This window comes from Perognathus longimembris, chromosome 4 (assembly GCF_023159225.1).
Source record: "Perognathus longimembris pacificus isolate PPM17 chromosome 4, ASM2315922v1, whole genome shotgun sequence".
Classification (NCBI taxonomy): Eukaryota; Metazoa; Chordata; class Mammalia; order Rodentia; family Heteromyidae; genus Perognathus; species Perognathus longimembris.
This window is the reverse complement of record NC_063164.1, coordinates 61,436,480-61,457,190: the sequence shown is the minus strand read 5'-3', so window position 1 is coordinate 61,457,190 and position 20,711 is coordinate 61,436,480. Positions and strand designations below refer to the sequence as shown.

At 39.1% G+C, this 20,711-nt stretch overlaps 1 protein-coding gene across 7 annotated transcripts in view; it reads right to left on the bottom strand.

Annotated features, from left to right (window-relative positions):
• The window catches only part of Rbms1 (RNA binding motif single stranded interacting protein 1), a 229,002-nt gene that overhangs the window by 94,296 nt on the left and 113,995 nt on the right, over window positions 1-20,711 (bottom strand). For all 7 annotated transcript variants that reach the window (XM_048345347.1, XM_048345349.1, XM_048345351.1 and 4 more), the window contains exon 2: window positions 6,453-6,628. In XM_048345347.1, coding sequence (XP_048201304.1) covers window positions 6,453-6,628 — 176 coding nt within the window. The remainder of the gene's footprint in view (window positions 1-6,452; window positions 6,629-20,711) is intronic.

The window sequence follows — 20,711 nt, the reverse complement described above, 5'->3', positions numbered from 1 at the left end:
TTTTTTTTGGCCAGTGCCGGAGCTTGAACTCAGGGCCTGGGCATTGTCCCTTAGCTTTTTCATTCAAGGTTGGCACTTTACCACTTGAGCCATAGCTCCATTTCAAGCTTTTTGGTGGTTAAACAGAGTATCATGGACTCTTCTCCCTGTGCTGGATTCAAATTATAGTCCTCAGATCTCAATAGTGATGCTTACAAGTATGAGTCAGGAGCACCCAGCACTGTAGTAATTCATCTTTAAGCTACCCAGCTTTGGCCAGCAGAGACTCTCACATGTTGGCTCCTATAATAAACCAGGAAGAGCTATGGACCAAATGGTGCACACAAATCCTGGTTTTATGTGTTAAAAATATATACACTGGAATATTTTCTAAGTCTGTTGCTCACAATGATAGAGAACGAATTAGGGGTATGTTGTATGAGGCTGCAACTACCCTTCTGCATGCACAAACCAAGCCCTGAAGGGAGAAGCAGCTATAGTTATGCTACACAAATGATTCCCCTGGCTTTCCCAGCTTTCAAAATCAGAGTCTAGTGGGGATTTTTCTTCTTAGCTTTAAACATTAAATTAAATATAACTTAAGTATATACTAGTAGCTAAGATTTTGAGATGCAAAGAAGGATTAGTATTTGTTCAGTTACAACTAGGTTCTAGGAAGTAGAAGATCCACATCCTATAGGTAAACATCTCTAATAAAAAAAAATCCCAAATGCAAAACTTTCACAGACTGATATGACTGCGTGAGTAGAAAGTCCCACATCTAATTGCATGTGATGGGTCCAAATCAGAACACAGGTACATTAAGAACACATTAACAACTTGGTACTATAGGCATAGAGTGTCTATGAAACATAATGGACTATGTGTATAAATGTGGATACTATCCCTAAGAAATCTCATTATACAGAAAAATTTCAAAATATGAAGTCTGAAATACTTCTGGTCCCAAGTACATCCAACCTGAATATGATTTAATCCTGATCATAACCTTTTGAGAAAAGCATTATTAGACCCATTTTATAGGCTATGGATTGTATATCAGGCACTTGCCAAGCAGAGTGACAAGGTAATATCGGGATTTCAAAACCCAGAAACCCCAACTCTACTAATGCTATAAGCTAGATGAGAAATCTGTGAAGATTGATAGGATGTTAGCATCCTATACCATCACCGACATGCTGCTATGCACTGTAACAGACAATTGGAGAAGAGAACAGTATAGAAATAAAGCAGATATATTCAATAAGCAAGAACATAAGCAGCAGATGTATTAGTGTGACCTAAATATGCAGGACCCAGGGAGAACTGGGCTTTGGCCTTATGGAATCAAGGAAATGATGTGCCTGAGGTGAGGTTGAGTGACCACAAGAGCAAATGATTCTCTGTTGTCACACCATGGGGAACAAGGAAAGAAGCACCCAATGCTTCTTTCCAAGGGGAAGGAAGAATCAGCAAGACATGGTGACTAAGACAGGGTGGAACGCAGTAAATGGCTGCTTCAAAGTGCAGTGAGGGGCATAAATCTGAGAAAGTGACAGTTTTGAGAGGAAGGAGATAATGTTGAGTTTAGGCTGAAATATTCAGTGGAAAATATATAGAACAATGGCAAGGGTAGATAGAAAACAATCCTATGAGACAGTGACTCTATAAACAGTTGGGAAAACAAGAGGTTGCAAAGAGTTGAGGATGAAAGGCAGACAACAGGGAAACAAGCTAAAGGAAATGATGACTCTCTATGATCTTGGTACACTTTTGGTTGAGAACCTGAAAACAAAAGGACCAAAAACAAAAACAAAAAAACAAAAAATCCACAAGCAATGAAAGCTAGAAGTTCAACTGAGAAGTAGATATGACAAATAAATGCTTAGCTTGATTTCAGGAAAGGGAAAGTTAGGAATATATGGAAATTAAGGTGTACAGATTACTTCTTGCTGTCACATAGACTATTCCATCCCCTGAACTTGCTGGGAACCCATTCTAATATACTCTAATTTTAGCATGGAGGACTCGCTCTAATACATCTTTTAAGGTAGTGGATGTATTAGAAATGAGGAACAAGGTTGCAACAGCCTGGGAGGGTGGGTGTCACGAGATCACCAGATTTCCCATGCACGTTTCACAACTGGAGCTTGTTGGCTTATTCTGTGAAATGCTCCTAAAAGATGGATCTACTTTCAGTGCACATAATCTGTGCATTATCACTGTGACCACGGGTACTGCACGCTGGTGGCCAGTCTTCTCAGTAACTTAAACTGATTTCCTTCCAGGCTGAGACCTCTACTGCCCAGGTATCTTTCCTCTTAACCATGGTGGTCATACCTTTCAGCATTATGAATCCAAGTTTCAAGGATGGTCTTTCTTTACTCTTAACATGACCACATCTGTCTTGTTTCACTAACATTTTTTTCCTACATTCTAACACCTCTATGCTCTACTCCAAACATAGCATTATAAATAAAGAAATACATATACAAATATACACATGCATACACATATACATATGACATATATATACACACTTAGGTGTATATCTATATATACATACATATACAGATATATTATATATGTTTCATACATACATACACACATGATGTATATAATGTTTTCCTTTCCACTTTAAAAAAAACCTCATGCTATATATGGCTCTAAACTCCATGCATTGTTTGTGTGGATTTAGTCCGCTATTTAAAAAAACAAAAACACTTGCAAGTGTCTTTTCTGTTAGTGTCATCTCTGTTAGATAGGCCCCAGAAAGAGCTCATTTCTTTCAATTGTCACTTCCTCTCCCAATTCAGCCTCATCAGGTCAACTTGTAACTAAATTTTCAGTTTTAAAATATTTTTATCCTTTTTATAGGTATGGGTTTATACCTGGATTTTCTGAGAAAGTATAGATACTCATTTTTTGAAAATCTCTCATTATGTCCACTGGGTTGTTTGCTCCAGGATGAGTCACTTTCCCATAAGTTTCTTGTCACTTCCATGTCACTGGCTGGCTATTCTTCTTTGGAAACAATTAAGTGTAGACATGAATGCTTTTTTTTTTTTTTTGGCTTTCTCTATACTTTAAGACATAAAACTGTCAGCAAGTCAAATGTGGAATTTATTAGATTTTCTGTGCTAAGTGGAATGAAGCTTCCAGCTGATTTTGAGATAACATCCCCAATTATTGTTACGTCTTGCCTTGTAAGATACCCATCAAGAAAATTATCATCAGAGTTTAATATCTAGCCTGGATCTTGCAAGAGCTTTCTTGTGCAAATGACAGAAGAGAAGTGCTAATGGCAAACGCTTATTTCTGCTACTGGTAGATGCAAAGAGAATAATCTCTACCCATGCTAAGAAAATCCATACATATCAGAGAGACAAACAATAAGAAAGGAATAAATATTCTGGGGGAAATGATAAAATGTTTTTCTACTATGTTTAGAATATGACTTGACTCATTACCAGAATAACTGGCTCATTTTTTCAAATACATATTTACTGTACACGAACCATGGCATTATTCTTTTATTTTATGGTTCCTTTCCTGTCTCCTTGATATCAGCACTTACTCTATAATCAAAGGACAATCTGCCTTTTGGAATCCTCTCTCTTTCCCCACATACTTAGACAATTTGAGAGTTAGCTTCTTTCTTTTGTTCCCTACAAAGCTATATTTTTAGTTTCTTAGACTTCATGGCGCTCCATCTACCTGTAATTATGCTGCAGAAGCATAAGATGATGCTGATGAAAGGCCAGCAGCAGACAAGATAGAAAAAGGCCTATTTGTGGTCTTGAACAGCAGCAACAGGGAGGGCACACCTGGCAGGGTTCCTGCCGCCTCAGGCCAGGCAGGACAAACCCCCAAACTGGACTTGCTTTCAGGACACACTTTCCTAGAAGCCAAGTACATAAGTCAAGTCCAAGAGGGCTGGTAAAAAAGGGAGCCACTGGAAGGCACAAGAAAGGAGCTGAGTGTGATGGCCTTTTACAAAGCTCTCCAGATCCTAATGGACCCACTACCTGTGGCCCAAACCTTCCTCTCTCAAAATAAAATAAAGCAAAACCCCAACTGCCTTGTATGGACGGCCACATGCTGCTTTTAGTCTCAGTTTGGAAATACTGCCCCCATCAATTTTGGGTATTTTTCTCCTTACAAAAAGAAAATAAGCAATGGATCTGGACTTTATCTAGCACAAAAGAAATAAGAAACTACAAATAAGATGTTTTGACATAAGAATATCCTACAGGCAATGGGCAATATTCTCTAGTAATGTTGTGCCAAATCGCGAAATGACCACCAAGAAGGCCACCGAGACTCAGACGTTCCAAAATGCAAAAGCAAGGCAAGGCTTTATTTAAGCGAGCTGCAACTCGGGCCACGTCCTACCCACTGACACAGCGGAGGTTAGGAGGAAGCCCCGAGCTACGATTCCACAGGGCTTATAAAGGCAAAAAACAAAGTTACAACAATCAGGTGTTCAAGCAAGCAAGATTAGGACACAGGTACAAATCTGATTGGCTCAGGGTTCGAGGCATTCTCGGGGTGGTCAGAGTTTAGCATTCCCAGCTGTTAGAGTTCTAGACCGACTGGGCCCTAATGGGCTTGTCCTGGGTCTGCTCACAGGGCCTGCTTATCTCAGGTTCACGTGGTAAAGTGGGGTTCACGTGGTAAGGTGGGGTTCACATGGTAAAGTGGGGCCTGCTTCAAAATCTGGCACTTCAGTAAGAGTCTTCTTCAGTTATGCAAAATTTCCTTCAGTAAAGGACCATTACTCTCTTAGGATAAATAAAAAGTGCTGTTAAGTAAGCCAGACCCAAAGAAACACAGGTTTCATGGTTTCCCTCATTTGTAGTAAATAGAATGTGCCTATAAATGTATAAGTAAACACAATGGATGGTGAAAGACAAAAAAGTTACATTTGGACATGAGAAACTAAAAAGGATTCTAAATATTCAAACAGTGAGGCCAAAGGAGCATATTCTTAGGAGAGAACCACTAAAGCTCAATAGCTATGTGCATATAATCATATAAAATGATGTTTATTGAAATGAACTCCAAGAAATGGAAATGCATTTTTCTTTGTTACTTTAATTTTACCCCTCCCCGCTTCGTCACTATTTTTGATTTCTGTACCTTTTGTCTTGTATGTAAGTTTATCTATTTTGTGGAGAGGAAGGAGGAGCACAGAAGTTGAGTGAGAAAAGGTGAACTAAACCAGCAGTGGTACTCACTAAACAACATGTTGAAAATGAACTGTACAACTTGTTGGGGTGGGGGGCTCAGTAAGGAAAACATTGGGAGATAAGGAGGTAAGAGTGACACTGTTCAAAAAGAAATGTGCTCACTACCTGACATATTTAACTGTTACCCCTCTGTACATCACCTTTACAATAGAAATTAATTAATTAAAAAGTGCTTTTATCTGTGTAGGCAGTTATTGCTCAATGTGATCCGATACATGATCAGTCTTTCCACAACGATCTTTGCACTCAACAATGCTCCTGACTTCTTGTAAATTAGTGCTTTCTTACTTAGCCAGTTAATGTAATTGCAGCAAAGTAGCACATTTATATTCTATTCATCAATAACATTAGCATATAATGCAAATTTACTTTGAAACATTATGCACAGGCATACATTACTTCGTAAGATGCAGGAAGTGGAAGTGGGTTATTATTTCCACAGAGACCAGGGTGAGCACCCGGACCAAAAAACTGCAGGTGCTCATGATGATGGATGAATACTCTCCTAGCAGGATTTAAAATCATTGCCCACACTGAAGGTGGAAAAATGCAGTCATAGTATTCAATGTATATATGTGGGAAAACAGAAAACTTGAAAGGATGGTTGGGGTAGGGAGAACAGGGGATGACATTGATCAAGATGCACTGTACTCACAAACTGACATGTTGGATTGAAATGCCTCTGTACAACTACTTAAGGATAATAAAAAAATAAGTTAATAAAAATGAGATTACATTCTTAACTACTTTTCTGTCAATAATGACAGCTCAAGTTTTCACTTAGTGTATTGACTGGTCCCTAGAGGGGGTTTCTATGAAAGATGAACACTCTTAAAAAAGGATCTAGCCATCATATTGTGGAAAGTCATATCTTTCTTTTTATTGTCAAAGTAATGTACAGAGGGGTTACAGTTACATAAGTAAGGCAGTGAGTACATTTCTTACCAAACATGTTACCTCCTTTGTTTTTCCATATTTTTCATTTGCTCATCAAACAAAGTTCTATTGAGGAAATGCTCCAATTGCTTTTGTTTTACAGCATTTTGCTGATGTTCATGCTAAGCGTCCAGGCACTTAAAACTCAGAAATCATCTTATAGTTGCAATATTGAGGGACCACAGGTTATATCTTGGAAATGTTTCCTAGGACACAAGTGATGTCACTGACAATATGACCAAGGAAATGCTTTGCAGCTATAGGAACAAGAGCATTTGTACTTACGGTTGGCAGAGCTTCACCAGATCCTGGTCGGTGGTATTGGGGGGCAGGCCTCGGATGTACAGGTTTGTTTTGCTTAGTTGATCCCATCCTGAATTGCTACTGCTGCTACTGTTGTTATTACTGCTGGTGGTGCTGGGACTGGGAGGGGCCATGGGGTGCGCTGGGACCAGAGACTGCTGCAGGACAAAGATGAGGAGTGTCAGAATGCTAGTGGTAAGGGATCAAGCACCGCTGACAGCCTGTAATGATCTCCAAATTAAGACGAAGTTACCAAGGCTTAAATACAGATTATACTAAACAACTCCGATGTATAAATATTAATTTACACCTTTAAAAATGTATTCATTCTATTACAAAAAAAGATCTCTCCTTCAATATAAAGCAGTAGGATTTTAGTCAGTAACAAATTCTCTATGTGCATGTTAAGTGTGGCTAAATTTATGTAAAATCAATTTATTCGCACATTTTAAGGAACACATCTTCTGAGACGCAAAATTAACTTGCACAGAGCCACATGAGAACATCATCTTAATATACAGTAATTTAAAAATCACTACACTTCTGAGAGGGTTTTCAAATTCTGAAGAACATTTGATTGAGAGCTGCTGATCATTTTATTAAGAGGGTTCTTAAAAGATAAAAAGAAAAGAAAAAGAAAAGATTTCTCTCTAAGTACAAGAAAGTTAAGAGTATAATCCTCAACTCAGGAAGACTTTATTTAAGGGGAGCACATGGCTTCACTGAGGGTCTGGGTGAGAGCCACAGGCCTGCTGTCTTCTGTCTGGCTAACCCTGTGAAATTTAACCCCTGTGAGAATGGCCCTGTTGCAATGACCCCAACTCCTATAAAATACGCAACCAAGGTCTGAGTGTGGTTTATAGTCAGCAGCCATTCAGGAAGAATGTCTGAAATTGTACCCACACCCGATAATTCTCTCTGACCCTATGTCACACATGTGACTTTTGAGGAAGCTAAGTGGCTCAGCTTGGGATGGGAGAGCTCAACCCAAAGTATTCTCACAGCAAGTGACCAACAGGACAGGAATGGCAGCTCCCATTTTTCTAAATAAACAAATATACTATACCAAGGACATCACATATTAGTAATCATCTAACACACTTCAAATCTCATAGCGTGACTTCTACTATCACAGCTAAGAAAATTGGGCATGGGGTAGGAAAAGTTAAATCACATAAGGAAAAGTTTGACAAGCTGACCCCTTGTAATAAAAACACATCCTTATTTACTTCGCCACAAATTCAGCTGCCCACTATAGGCTCCTAGTTCTTCATCACATTTCTGCCCTGGTCATTGTAATCTCACAGTATATCATTCACAGCAGTAGACATTTTTCTGTTCTTACATGTTTGGATTCTTCCTCCTAGTGCCCAGTGTCCTTTATAAGATATCATCAAAGTTTACTCTCTTAAGAGATTTTCACTTAGAAGGAGAGTAGCAAGAAGGGTTAATAAATATTTTGTCAGTGTGGGAATGTTCTTAACTAAAAGCTGAACTTGAACCAGGAACAATAGTACTGCTCAATTCAAAAGACAGAAATGCCCCACCAGAGACCACATCTAACCAATCTGTGTAATTTGTGCCTTTAGTGAGTGGAAATAGGCCATGTTCTTAGCTCTGGCAAAGCTGGCAACTTCAGTTGCTCAGCAGCACCACACAAGGCCTGTATTCCTTCTTTGCAGGCACTCCATCTTTGCCTGCGTTTGCACAATCCTCCTGCCCTTCTCCTAATGGGATTTAGCTCACACTGACCTCATTGCCTGAAGCCTCTGACTGACACACAGAACAGCTCTAGATAGAACTAGATAAAGCTGACTTGTCTCTTAAATATCTTTTGAATAGTGTCAAAGACAATATTCAGGCTGGGGATATGGCCTAGTGGCAAGAGTGCTTGCCTCCTGTACATGAAGCCACTGGGTTCAATTCCCCAGAACCACATATACAGAAAATGGCCAGAAGTGGCGCTGTGGCTCAAGTGGCAGAATGCTAGCCTTGAGCAAAATAAAAAAAGCCAGTGACAGCGCTCAGGCCCAGATCCCAAGCTCCAGGACTGGCCAAAAAAAAATAAAGAAAGAAAGAAATATTTTTTTAAAAAAGACAATATTCACAATATTCAAGGCACAATGCACACTGACATTCACAGTAGGACTCAGGATGTTGAGTACAGCTGCTGGAGAATGAGGTTGTCCCCAGGACCTGCATACCTCAGTGGTAGAGTTATTTACCCAGAATTCTTGAGTCCTGGATTCAATAATATGATATTTGATACTTGGAGAAATTGAGAAGCCCTATGGAACATATCTGTCTCTCATCCTACAGCTCTGTTGGATTACATCAACACAAAAAGCAAATGTACCATTGGATATTCCAAAGACTGCATCCCAAACCTGTATCTACTCTAACCTCTCCTTTGTCTGGGGTAGCAAAGGGAGTGTACTTGCAAGATTGAAAGAAATGTTTGGGGTATGATTTATTTCCAGATTATTTGGACATGAAAGTAGTAGGTTTTTATTTATGTATTTATTTTTGACAGGAGAACTAGACCCATAACTTATACTTCTGAATTTATACAGTTGATTTAATATATAACTGACAAGCATCCATATTTATTACAGTAATACTTTCTCACTGTGCCAAGCAGATGGGGAGACTGTACCTTTCTGCTTCCCACTGGTCTGTTCTAGGAGGGAATGAAATCCTCCAGTATTCTCATTAGAGGATGGAGAAGGGGCTCCTTAAGAAAATTAAAATTTAAGGATTTGCTGTTTCTCAGACCTGTCTGTAGACAGAGGAAGATGCTTGGAATAAAACTGAGGTATCTTTAGTTGTCATTTTTTTTCTGGTGGAGAAAATTTTAAATCAAAGATTAATTTTCTAGAACTCAATCTAAAAACAAGCTCTGACAAGGACTACACACATATTTAAAGGAGAAAATTCAAATCCAATAAAATGTTTACTTCAAATTATTTAGAATGGGTTGATTATAGTTTAAATGGTATTAGTAACAACAGTATGAATAGCTGCCTATTTGCTGCTGTGAGTGCTTTATATGCACTGCCTTACAGAAAACAAAGAAACAGTTATATCATTGTTCTCCCATCTGTAGATCGAGAAAGTGAGTCTCAAGACACATGAATGTGTTAAGGTTTCATACTAGTTGGAGGCAGGGCTGGAATTTGAATCCACAACTGCTAGATATCAAAGCCAGAACCTTCTAAAACTACAATAAATGGCACTCCAAACCCCCTTCCTTCCACAACAAAAATGTCCTGTTCCCCTCCCTTCCTTTGCTCTGCTCATCCTTATTTCAATCTAATTACCAAACTGAAGCTTTTCTGAAATGTAACTTAATACCATTGGTAGCTATGCTAAGAACATAAAAGGTGCCTCTGAGTTCATTTAATGAGCACACAGTTGGTGAGTGCCTTAAAAGGGGAAAAAAAGGTTAGCTTTAAGAAGCATTGGTTTAGAAATTCTACCTCATAAATCTTTCTATCAAAGAACAAATTCTGAGGGGCTGGGTATTTTGAAATAGTACAGTGGTAAAGCTTAGCAGGTTTGAGATTTGGAGTGCAATCCTCTCAACTACACACACACAAAGGAAGAAGACAAAAGTAAAAGAATAAATTTGGACAATCCCTCTGCAAAACAGCATGGAAGTTCCTCAAAAACTTGAAAATAGAACCAAATATGGTGGTGGATATCTCCCATCCCAGCTGAGGCAAGATGACCATGATTTCAAAGTAAGTCAGTGCTACATAGTAAAACTCAGTGTCAAAACAAAAACTGGATAATACAGAGCTATCATATGATCCAACAATCCCATGCGTAGGAATTTATTTCCAAAGGCAATAAGGTCAATCTGACCAAGAGACATCTGTACCCCTATGTCTATTGTAACACTACTCACACTGGCCAAGAAATGGAAACAACCTAAGTGTCCCTCAACTGATGGATGAATGAGGAAACCGTGGTACACAGACACAGTGGAATATTATTCAGAAACAAAGAAGAATGAAATCCTGTCATTTGTGACAGCATTAGGGCAATGGATGGACCCAAAGTCATTATGAAAGTGAAATAATCCAGGCACAAAGTCCAATACCACTCCCACTCATGATTCCACTCATGTGGAATCTGAAAAGGCTGATCTCATAGAAGTTAAGACCAGAATAGTGGTCAACAGAGGCCGGGAAAAGTTGCAGAAATGGAGAGATGGGGAAAGGTTAATCAAAGATAGACAAGAGTCAGCCATTCTGGTGTGCAATTCTACATGAACAGATGCATTTTAAAATGATAGTGAACTACTGTACATTTCAAAATCTTAGAGAATTTTGAAAATTTTCAACATAAAGTAATGATAAATGTCTGAGACAGTTCAACCTGATTTAAATGTTGCACAACACATACATATACCAAAACATCATGTTACTCTATTAACATATCTAACTTTAATGTGTAACTTTTATGTAGCAATTGAAATTAAATTTAGTAGGGTATAACACAGTTTCTATTCCAGCTCTCAGGAGGCAGGAGCAGAAGCTTCTGATCATAAGTTGGAGGCCAGCCTGATCTGATTTCAAGGACAACTTGAGCTACAGAGTCAGACTCTATCTAGAAAAATGAGGAGTGGGGAGGTAGCCCACGACACAGTACTTATCTAGTTTGAATCGAGCTCTGAGTTAAACCCCGAGCACTGCAAATAAGCAAGTATAAATTTAATAAAAAATAAGTAAAAAATGGATCTAATGCACAATTTTTTAAAAAATGAATGAATTCTGTCCAATTTACAAGCTACAGCATACAGTTTGACCATCAGAGTTTGCAAACTCTGACAAGTCTTTATCTTCAGCTTGAGAACTTGATCAATTTAAAGCAATTACACGGTGCAGTTTGTGCCAGAACAGCATGAATGGTAGGCTTAAAGAAACAAAAGAAACTTACAAAGGAATGATTTCACTAAAATCTGTTTTCACCCCTGGTTGTCCTTTTACATTTTGGTTCTCAAAATCCCTGCCATTAAATTTGAAAAAACCCCTATAGATAAGGCTTACAGCTAGTTTTACCACATGTAGCCTAATTAGGGAATCTAGTGGTAATGACCACAGTTACACACCCATTCATCCTCCATAGTGCCTGATATATCCCAGCCTTTCAACAGATTATGTTAGGTAAACAGGGCAAGAAAACTAAGTTAATTCGGTTTCCTTGATAACGTTTAGTTAGTCTTAGTCTGTATGCCCAAAATGCTGGAAAGCAAAGTCAGTGGGAAACAAATAGGGAGAGGATTAGCAGAATCCTTGGCCTGCCTACATGAGTGGCATGAAGTAAGCAGAAGAGTGCTCATTAGCTCTTGGGAGGACTTCCTGTATGAGCAATAGTCAAGGAAGACTTCCTGTGTGCACAGCAGTCAGGAAGAAAGGACTTCCTGTGTGGACAACACCGGGGAAGCACTTCCTGTGAAGGCAGACAGTACACATGTCTCCGTTCTGCCAGGAAGATCCAGTAGGAGTCCTACAATAAGAAAATAATCACTGACAACAGACATCTAGTATAACTAGTCCATAATGCAATTCAAGTTCCTTCTCTAGCACATTACCCATCCCCCACAAATCATCACAAAGTGTCTTCTATACCTCAGTCTTTACAGAAGAAGCAAAATGAACCACATGAACTAGAATATATTAGTAACCATGCACATGGTTACTGATATTTATTCATCAAAGAATTTAGTCATCAAAATTAAAGACTTGTCATTTTAGATTCCACTCTGATGTCCTTCCCACAACTAATAAGCTAAAGAACAGTACTCAGCTCCATCTTATAGCCGAAGTCATTCTCTTCTCCCTACCTCCTCACTTAGCAACTTCCCTAAGAAGTCTAGTTTTAAGGGAAAGAAACAGGATCTGCCTTTTAAATTCCCTCAAGTCTTCTTTAATACTATCATTCTTAAATTTAAGGTTATAATCCCCACCCAAATTAAAGAATGTTATAAGTCCTACATCTCAATTACAATACACACACACAAACACACATACCACACCACCCCCAAGGTTCCCCAAACAGCAGGGAAGTTGAACACAAGCATTACTTCCTTTATCCCGAAGCAAAATAATTCCTACAGTTGTTCCTGAGAGTTAGAAAAATTATGACACATTATCAATTTCACTGAAAAAAAGCACAACATCAAGTCTAGCACAAACTAACTACTACCCTAAAGACTACCCTACATTCTACACTAATTCCCAGACAGTGGCCCACCTTTCAAGATGCACAAGCTATTTACCAATTTAAAAGAACAATTCAAACAGAAGCTGGAGTGACACTGAAAAAAAAATGCAATTTCAACCTAGTTAGGAAGCGGTTTGTGTTTCATGACCCAGAGGCTGGGAATGGTGGCTGGGAAGGAGAAATACTGGTACTGAAACTGGAAAAACAAATCTGAGAAGTGGATAATGAACCAATGAGAGCTGAGAGTCTGTCCAGGTAGTAGGTGCTCTTGCTGGTAGGTCAGGGCAGAAATGTCTGAGGCAAGGATATTAAAGAGCAAGACAAAGTTTCAAGAAGAAGAATGCCTCTTTGCATATTGCTGACGAAGTGAGGAAAATCTGAACCCCATTTGATACAACTGTATTACAGTATAAATCACATAGCTAATTAATTACTGGTTCTCATATCTTCATTGTCCCTGGTACTGAAATAAACTTTGCAGGTTCTCAAGATTATGGAATGAAGCACCAGCTTACTAATGTATTTAAGCTTGTCAAAGAGAGGAATCCATGTTATATTAATTATTCAAGTACAATTTAAAAATAATTTTTTCTTAGCTTCATAAGTAATTCTCTGTGATATGGATCAAAGACTGCAGCAGGTAAAAATGCATGCAACCTTTGCAGAGAAATTTCTTCATTTAAATTTATGGATAAAACATCATTTTCGTAGACTTCAGATGGAAGAAATTAACTTGAGACTCACACTACTGACAAGTACATGACTGATGGAATAAATACGTGGCGACCATGTTGAAGATGTGCAAGCAACTTAAAGGGGAATGTCCCTCAGGATTAAAAGAGCTTGTTGAAATTTTGGGGGATAGAGGTAATGGTTATAAAGGAGTGAAAAGAAGAAAGATTTCTTACCATTTAATTTTCAAGAGTAATATTGTGCTCCTGTGAGCACAATTGTTCTGTTCCTCCACTGGTTCCTCCAGGAACCCTAGTGACTCCAAGTTGCCCACTGAGAACTCCAGGTCAGGAAACACAGCAGGGCTCATGTGCTATCTGTTTCTGTAGTTTTTGTAACAGCACTGGTGAGGGGGATTAGAGGTATCATTGGAGAAGTGTGTGGTAGTCCTTAAAGAATTAAGGGCCAACATGAAGATACCAAACAGAAGACACTAAATTTAAGTTCCTACCAGTAAACAGAAGAGCTAACAAAGGAAGTGAGAGTCTTGAGGCAATGGTTTCAAAAGCTCCTTGCCAGGGAACACATTCATTAGAAAGGAAAAGCTTTTAGTAGCTGACCCTTAGCCTTAACTACTCTCAACCATATCACAGAAGGTAACAGGGAAGAATGAATAATATGTTTCTAAAAATTGTAAAGAGTTTAGGTTGAAGAGAGGATGGCAGAGCAGGTGTGCAATGCTGAGGAAAAGAAATGAACACTCTGAAAGATGGAAAGAACTACCAAGATAAAGACTAGAAGGATCCATCTGCACAAGTCAGTGAAATGCCTGACTTGTTTGGTTTAGAGGAAGCTCTTGACAATCTGCTGTTTGGTCTGAGAAAATGAAAAAGACAGGAGGAAAATCTAGAAAACAAAGTAGAAACAGACAGGACATCACAGGTTACTCCCAAGTCCCAGGAACAGAAAAAGAAGTTGAAGGCCATATTGAAAAAGATGGTTGGTTCATGGAAAGCCCCAAACTATGAATATCTTTGCATTAACTCCTCATGGAAAGAAAAATTACTAGATAAAAAATGAACCTTGCAAATCCAACTCCAAGTTCTACTTTGACCAGAAACAGAAATGAATGCCATCCTTGACAGTTTAGTGGTTGCAGTGGGAAATGACTGTGTTGGATGATTCCTGAGATACATAGGGCTACAATGCTATGGCTGGCAAATGCCTCTTATGATGGCTCCAGGTAATGCACACTGAGACACAGCCAAGCAGGTGGCACAGTACTCCTGCTTGTCTGTAGACAGCCGGGAAATGGAGCAAGAGGGTAAAGCAGCAGGCCCCAGGGAACAGCCCTCCTCTGGCACAGCATACTGCCCTTGCCTTTTTGTGCCCCTCAGGCCAACCCCGAGTGTCTACTGAGTCACAAATCATCATAAGGAAATAGTCAAAATACACCAGCTAGATTAATATTACAATTAAACCTAAAGGAATGAATTTGACACAAAAAACAAGGCTATTTTCAAAACACAAAACTGGAGGGTGCTCCAGGTAAAAAAGAGCATTACTGCTGAAATCACCTGATGAATTTAACTCTGCTAGGAAAGTGTGCTAGTTAGCAGCCTGGCACATTGATGTCTGCATGGGTAAGCACCTAAAAAGTCTCACTTCACATTCTGTTCACTCTTTTACATAAACGGATAAGGCAATAGTTCTAAAACCACCTCAGAAGAAAACTCAAAACAGTAAGCAACTTCTATCCCAAACAACCAGCTATTAGAAACAAAATTCTGCCCAGCTTCAGATGCAACATTGCTGATTCTCTTGAAGGAAGGTGCACAGCGCAATTCTGTCCTGAGCTTTCTAGGGCTGCAGAAGAGCCTTGTAAAGGGGATTCGTATAACCCTTCGTTCCCTTTTTGACTTCAAGTAAACTGAAGGAAGACAGCCTGCAAGGGAAGTGAAAAACTGCTTCCACCATGACAGTTCCAAACACCTCTGCTGTGTTCTGCAGTTCCCTCCTCCCTGGAGAGAGGACTCCAGGGCTGACAACTTCCTCCCAGCTGTAGCCCCAGTAGGATCTCCAGCACAGTTTGTGCCTTGAAATTAGCCATTCTTAAACACACTTTCTCCACATTAAATGCATTGGAAAATACTGCAAAGTGATTAACTAAACATTAAGTTAAAAATTATGAGTAAGCTACCAATAAGAAAGAAAGAAAGGAAGGAAGGAAGGAAGGAAGGAAGGAAGGAAGGAAGGAAGGAAAGAAGGAAGGAAAGAAGGAAGGAAGAGGAAAAGAAATAAAACATTTTATTCAACTCATTTGTGTATTTTAAGTGCAGAGGGACATGAAAGCAAACTTGCAATATTGTTTTATGAATCATCCCTAGAAAAACAAAAGTATTGTTTGTACTCTGTGCATCACTTTGACAATAAATAATTATTCAAAACAAAACAAAAAAAGAAATAAGTAGAATTTGACTAAAATAGTAGCATGATCCCTAAAAAAAAAAAAACAAAAAACAAAAACTTACACCTGAAATCTTATCTGACAGTGTTGTGATTTTTATACATCCAAACATAACATCCATAATAACAGCAGGCATGTTTTCTTTTAAGTTAATACAACTCCAGAATTAACTCTTAAGTGTGTATGGGTGGTGCTGGGGATTGAGGATGGGGGCCTCATTTGTGCTAGACAAGAACTCCATTCTTGAGTCAAATCCCTCATCCTTGGTTTCTTTGTAACAAAGTCAATTAGGCAACCCAGGCAGACTTCAAACTCATGATTCTCCTTCAGCCTCCAGAAGTCCTGTGGTTACAGGTGCACTATCACACCTAGCTGATGTTGATTGATGGTTATTTTCTCATGGTACAGTCCAGCACCTTATATTTGATACAGCATTAATAATTACAGAACAGAAGTGATGCTTGCATAGAATGACTTTTATTGTGTAGTAGTGTACGTATTTCTAGTACACACCTGTGATTGTATCAAAAGAGGGGAGAGGTGAGTTCCTACTGACAAAAATAAGTTTTTGTCTAAGACCCACATTAGAAACTGACTTCTTGCTTGAGCTGTCCAAAGCGCATGCACATAAGCACAGACAGAAAACTGAAACACAAGTTTGATGAAATAGCAGTCTTTTTTTTATAATGTACATTTTTAGTTGTTTTGTTTTTTTTAAGAAATGCTGGTAGTGACTTAGGAAATAAGTGCAAGAACACCCTCACCCTGACCAATGTAGCCAACTGCACATAGGATATCAAGTGGCCTACTATGAATTCTGCACCCTGGAAATGCGGAATGTGACTGGGCCATTTAGGGTGGGACATGTTCACAGGGTTGCTCAAAGCATGACTCGAGGTGTGAGTGAGGTAAGTTCCGGAAGACCCAACCTCAGGAAAAATTGAGCTGCAACTATTCACAAAGTGACATAAAAATCTGCTCCACTGATTTCTAGTCCAGGATTTGCCTAGAATAAAAAGGTGCAAGAGGGAGGAGGAACATCAGAGATAATAAAATTCAGGAAATTGCCACTAGAAGAATAAAAGAACTTTTTATTCCCCCCAGGGCCATAGGTCTAGTACTTGCTAGGCAGGTGTTCTACCACTTGAGCCATGTCCTTAACCCTTCCATTCTTTTTTGGATAGGGTCTATATTTCTAACCTGAGCCACTCTCAGACCATGAGCCTCCTAGAATAGCTAGGACTACAGGCAGGAAACACTATACCTAGTTTATTGATTGATATGGTGGTCTCATGGACATTTTGTTCAGATTGACCATAATCCTCCCCAATTACGCCTCCTGAGTAGCTGGGAGTAATTACAGGCATGCGCCACCATGTGTGGCCCACTAATTTTATTTTTATGAAAAGGATTGTGGCTTTATGGATCAAGAAAATGTGGTATACATGCACAATGGAATTCTATGCTTCTATCAGAAAGAATGACATTGCTCCATTCATAATGAAATGGAAAAACTTTGAAAAAAGCATACTAAGTGAGCCAGACACAAAGACACATAGACTCTATGTTTTCCCTCATTGGTTATAATTAGTATATATCTAGGATAGTCCTAGCAGAGGAACACAATAGCTCAACGACTATGCATATACGATCATATAAGACGATGCTAAGCAATATGAACTCCAAGATATGGAAACAAGTGATTTTTATTACTGTTGTTATTTTTAATGTACTAGGTAAAATTATTTCTTTCTTTCCTATAGTTTAGCCCCTGTTGTCACTATATTTGATTTTGGTGGGTATTGTACATATATTTATCTGAATTAGGGAAGGGAAGGGGAACATCAAAATGGAGAGACAAAGGGCAAACAGTGATACTCACAAGGCAATTTGTTATAAACCAACTGTACAACTTGGGCTGGGGGGGGAGATTGGAAAGAGGGAGGGTGGGAGAGGGGGGGAGGTAACAAGTTTGAAAAGAAATGTACTCACTACCTTATATATGTAACTGTAAACCCCTCTGTACATTATACCTTGACAATAAAATTAAATTTAAAAATGAATTTAAAATAAGTAAATAAAAATGTTGTGAAATGCTGACTGAATCCAACTTTTCACTTTTTAGGATCTCTGAGGCCAGAAAATTCAAACCACACATTCAAGAGCATATAGCAAATTAGAAGCAGAGTTAGGTTTCCATTCACATCACTGATGTCAAAGAGCACCAGTGCTGATTACTTTAAGGCTGACTGTATAAGCTTAAAGTTGTTTAGAAATGAACAAAATTGATCTGCCAGGCTTGTTAAGATATCATAAGAAAAGCACAATTCTGATGGTCATTTGTACACATTGTATTTATTATAATGCTGCCAGATGACTTAGGCTGAATGTCCATGTCTGTGCTGACATCCAATTCTTGCTTTAAGAAAAGGAAATTCATAACACCCACTGAATTTATCACTTAAAATGCTTACAACCTACCCACAAATGCCATTCACTACTCTTGCACACAACTGTAGTATAAATTGGTAACTAGCACATGTGATCATCCTCATTTGTATCTGCTTTAAGGAAAATACAAAACTCAAGCAGGGTAACTATTAGACTTTGATGGCTTTCAGTCAGAAGAGTACATGCAGAGTCAAATGCAACTTCAATGGGACTCGATTAAAAACCAATTGCCATCCCCTATCTCCCTGTCACAAATTTATATACTTAGAAAAGGGAATTCATCATGTTTCCTTAAAAATAAAATGGAGATGCTGTAAGATTTCCTTTTTGTGTAGTAGACCATTTGCTTTTACCATAAAGTGTCACAAATGCAGATGCTCAAAGTAGCTCTCAAAGATGAATTGGTTTTCCTTCCTAAGTCTGAATCTCAATTAGAAGCCCTGTGCCCAGCAGACCACCAGCACAGTGAACCTCTCTGACTCCTGACTATGCATTTTTCATATCTTCACAGGGACGTTGTCTTACACATCTACTCTCCACTTAATGACGCTGCATATTTGTATCTATCACTAATGATGCTGAGATGTTCATTCCTCTCTCTTGGAGTCAGCCCATGCATGGCTGTCTGATCACTGTTGTCATGATTCTATCTAGCAACCCAGGAACATGCGGGCACCCTGGAAACCAAGAAAGTCAGATGCTGGCACAGCTCTCCCCTCCTTTCCCTTCTTCTGAGGCTGACAGACAGAAGTAGACTTTGCTCAGAAGCAGAATCTAGGAGAAGATTTCAGCATTTACATAATCCAGTTGCAATTTTCTTCTTTTAGTTTCCAAATTATTGCACAACTCTGTTCACAGTGGGAGTTTATTGCTTAGTAAAGTATGAATTGTTCAGTAAAGTATGACTCTTCCAGAACACCTTTTTCTTCTCTGCTGCTCAAATTACACATCAGTTTATGTTCTTTAGCAAAATGAACTAAAGATGCATATAACTGGACAAAAACAATGTCCAATGACTCTGTTCCCAAGGAACCTTGTGGGAAGTTCTGGCTCTCCAAGGAAGAGATGGAGGACTTCCATGTGTGGTGTGCTTGAGGGTTGGTTGTGAGGATCAGAGGACAGCAAGGTGTTTGTCCCAAATGCAGATCTCCATCTTTTGTGCCATTTAATTTCTTTATAATACTTTTACCTTTGCTGCACATAATTAAATGGCTACTGAGATCCCAGAGTAAACTAAACTCTTAGCAATGAATACCCAAAATGGGTTTCCTAAATCTCTGTCTTTCCAAGTGCACAAGCAAGAAGATTAGAGCTCATCCCTTCTGAACCATTACAATGATGCACTTGGGAAGAATGAAACTGATTCTTGGGACTCCACATTCAGTGGTCAGTGAAAGGCACCAGTTCTCTGCTGCACCCACATCCATCCCAAAGCAGCTCATGAGGGCTGAAGAACAGTAAATAGAAAGCCAGGTCCCAGCCCCAGCACTGCTGAGGCAGCAAAGTTTGACCAGTACAAGGTAGGTATGAGTTGTAGCCATACCAAAATTACAGTCAGGTGAACAGACTTCTGGGGAGTTGAAACATAGACCATCCACATCTTACAGTCACTTTTTTCCAAAAGAAAAAAAAAAGGCAGCAAGGGTATCTAAGAGTTCTTAAATCTCTGTATCTTCATGAAGATACTTTCACAGATACAAAATTCAAGTATTCAGATAGTCTGCTCACATGTTTGTTTGTTTGTTTTACTAAAATCTTAACACAGCATTCCCAGCCCAGTTTAAAAAATTAGGACACAGAGTAAAATGAATGAACAATGATAGATCCAGGCAGCTGGGTGTTAGTAGCTCACACCTGTCATTTTAGCTACTCAGGAAACTGAGATCTGAGGATCCTGGTTCAAAGGCAGCTTGCGCAGGAAAGTCTGTGAGACAATTATCTCCAATTAGCCACCAGAAAAACTGAAGTAACACTGTGGCTCACAGCAGTAGGAAACTATCTTTGAGCAAAAGAGTTCAGGGACAGTGCCTAGGCCTAGAGTTCAAGCCCGGGATGACGAAAAAAAAAAAAAGGAAGAGCCAAGCTATAACAATTACTAGTGTAGAAGATACTTTAGGAAAGACAGACAAGCTTCCTTTTCTCACTGTAGTCATAGAGAGAAAAACCCACCCATTGCTCATGGCAGAGGGTGCAAGGGCCTATGGCCCTTCTCCGCAGCCCAGGACTAGCTCTCAGTTTTACAGAACTTACTCAAATCACTGGACTGTGAAGACTTCCTATCACACAGCACACAAAGACAAGACACAAATCTAAATGGCAGCTTAATGCTGTATGGATAGATATTTAAAAGTAACAAATTATAAAGATCAGAGACAGATAGGTCCATCAGCCCCTGATGGGTTGGTTATCTGAGTGTGCTC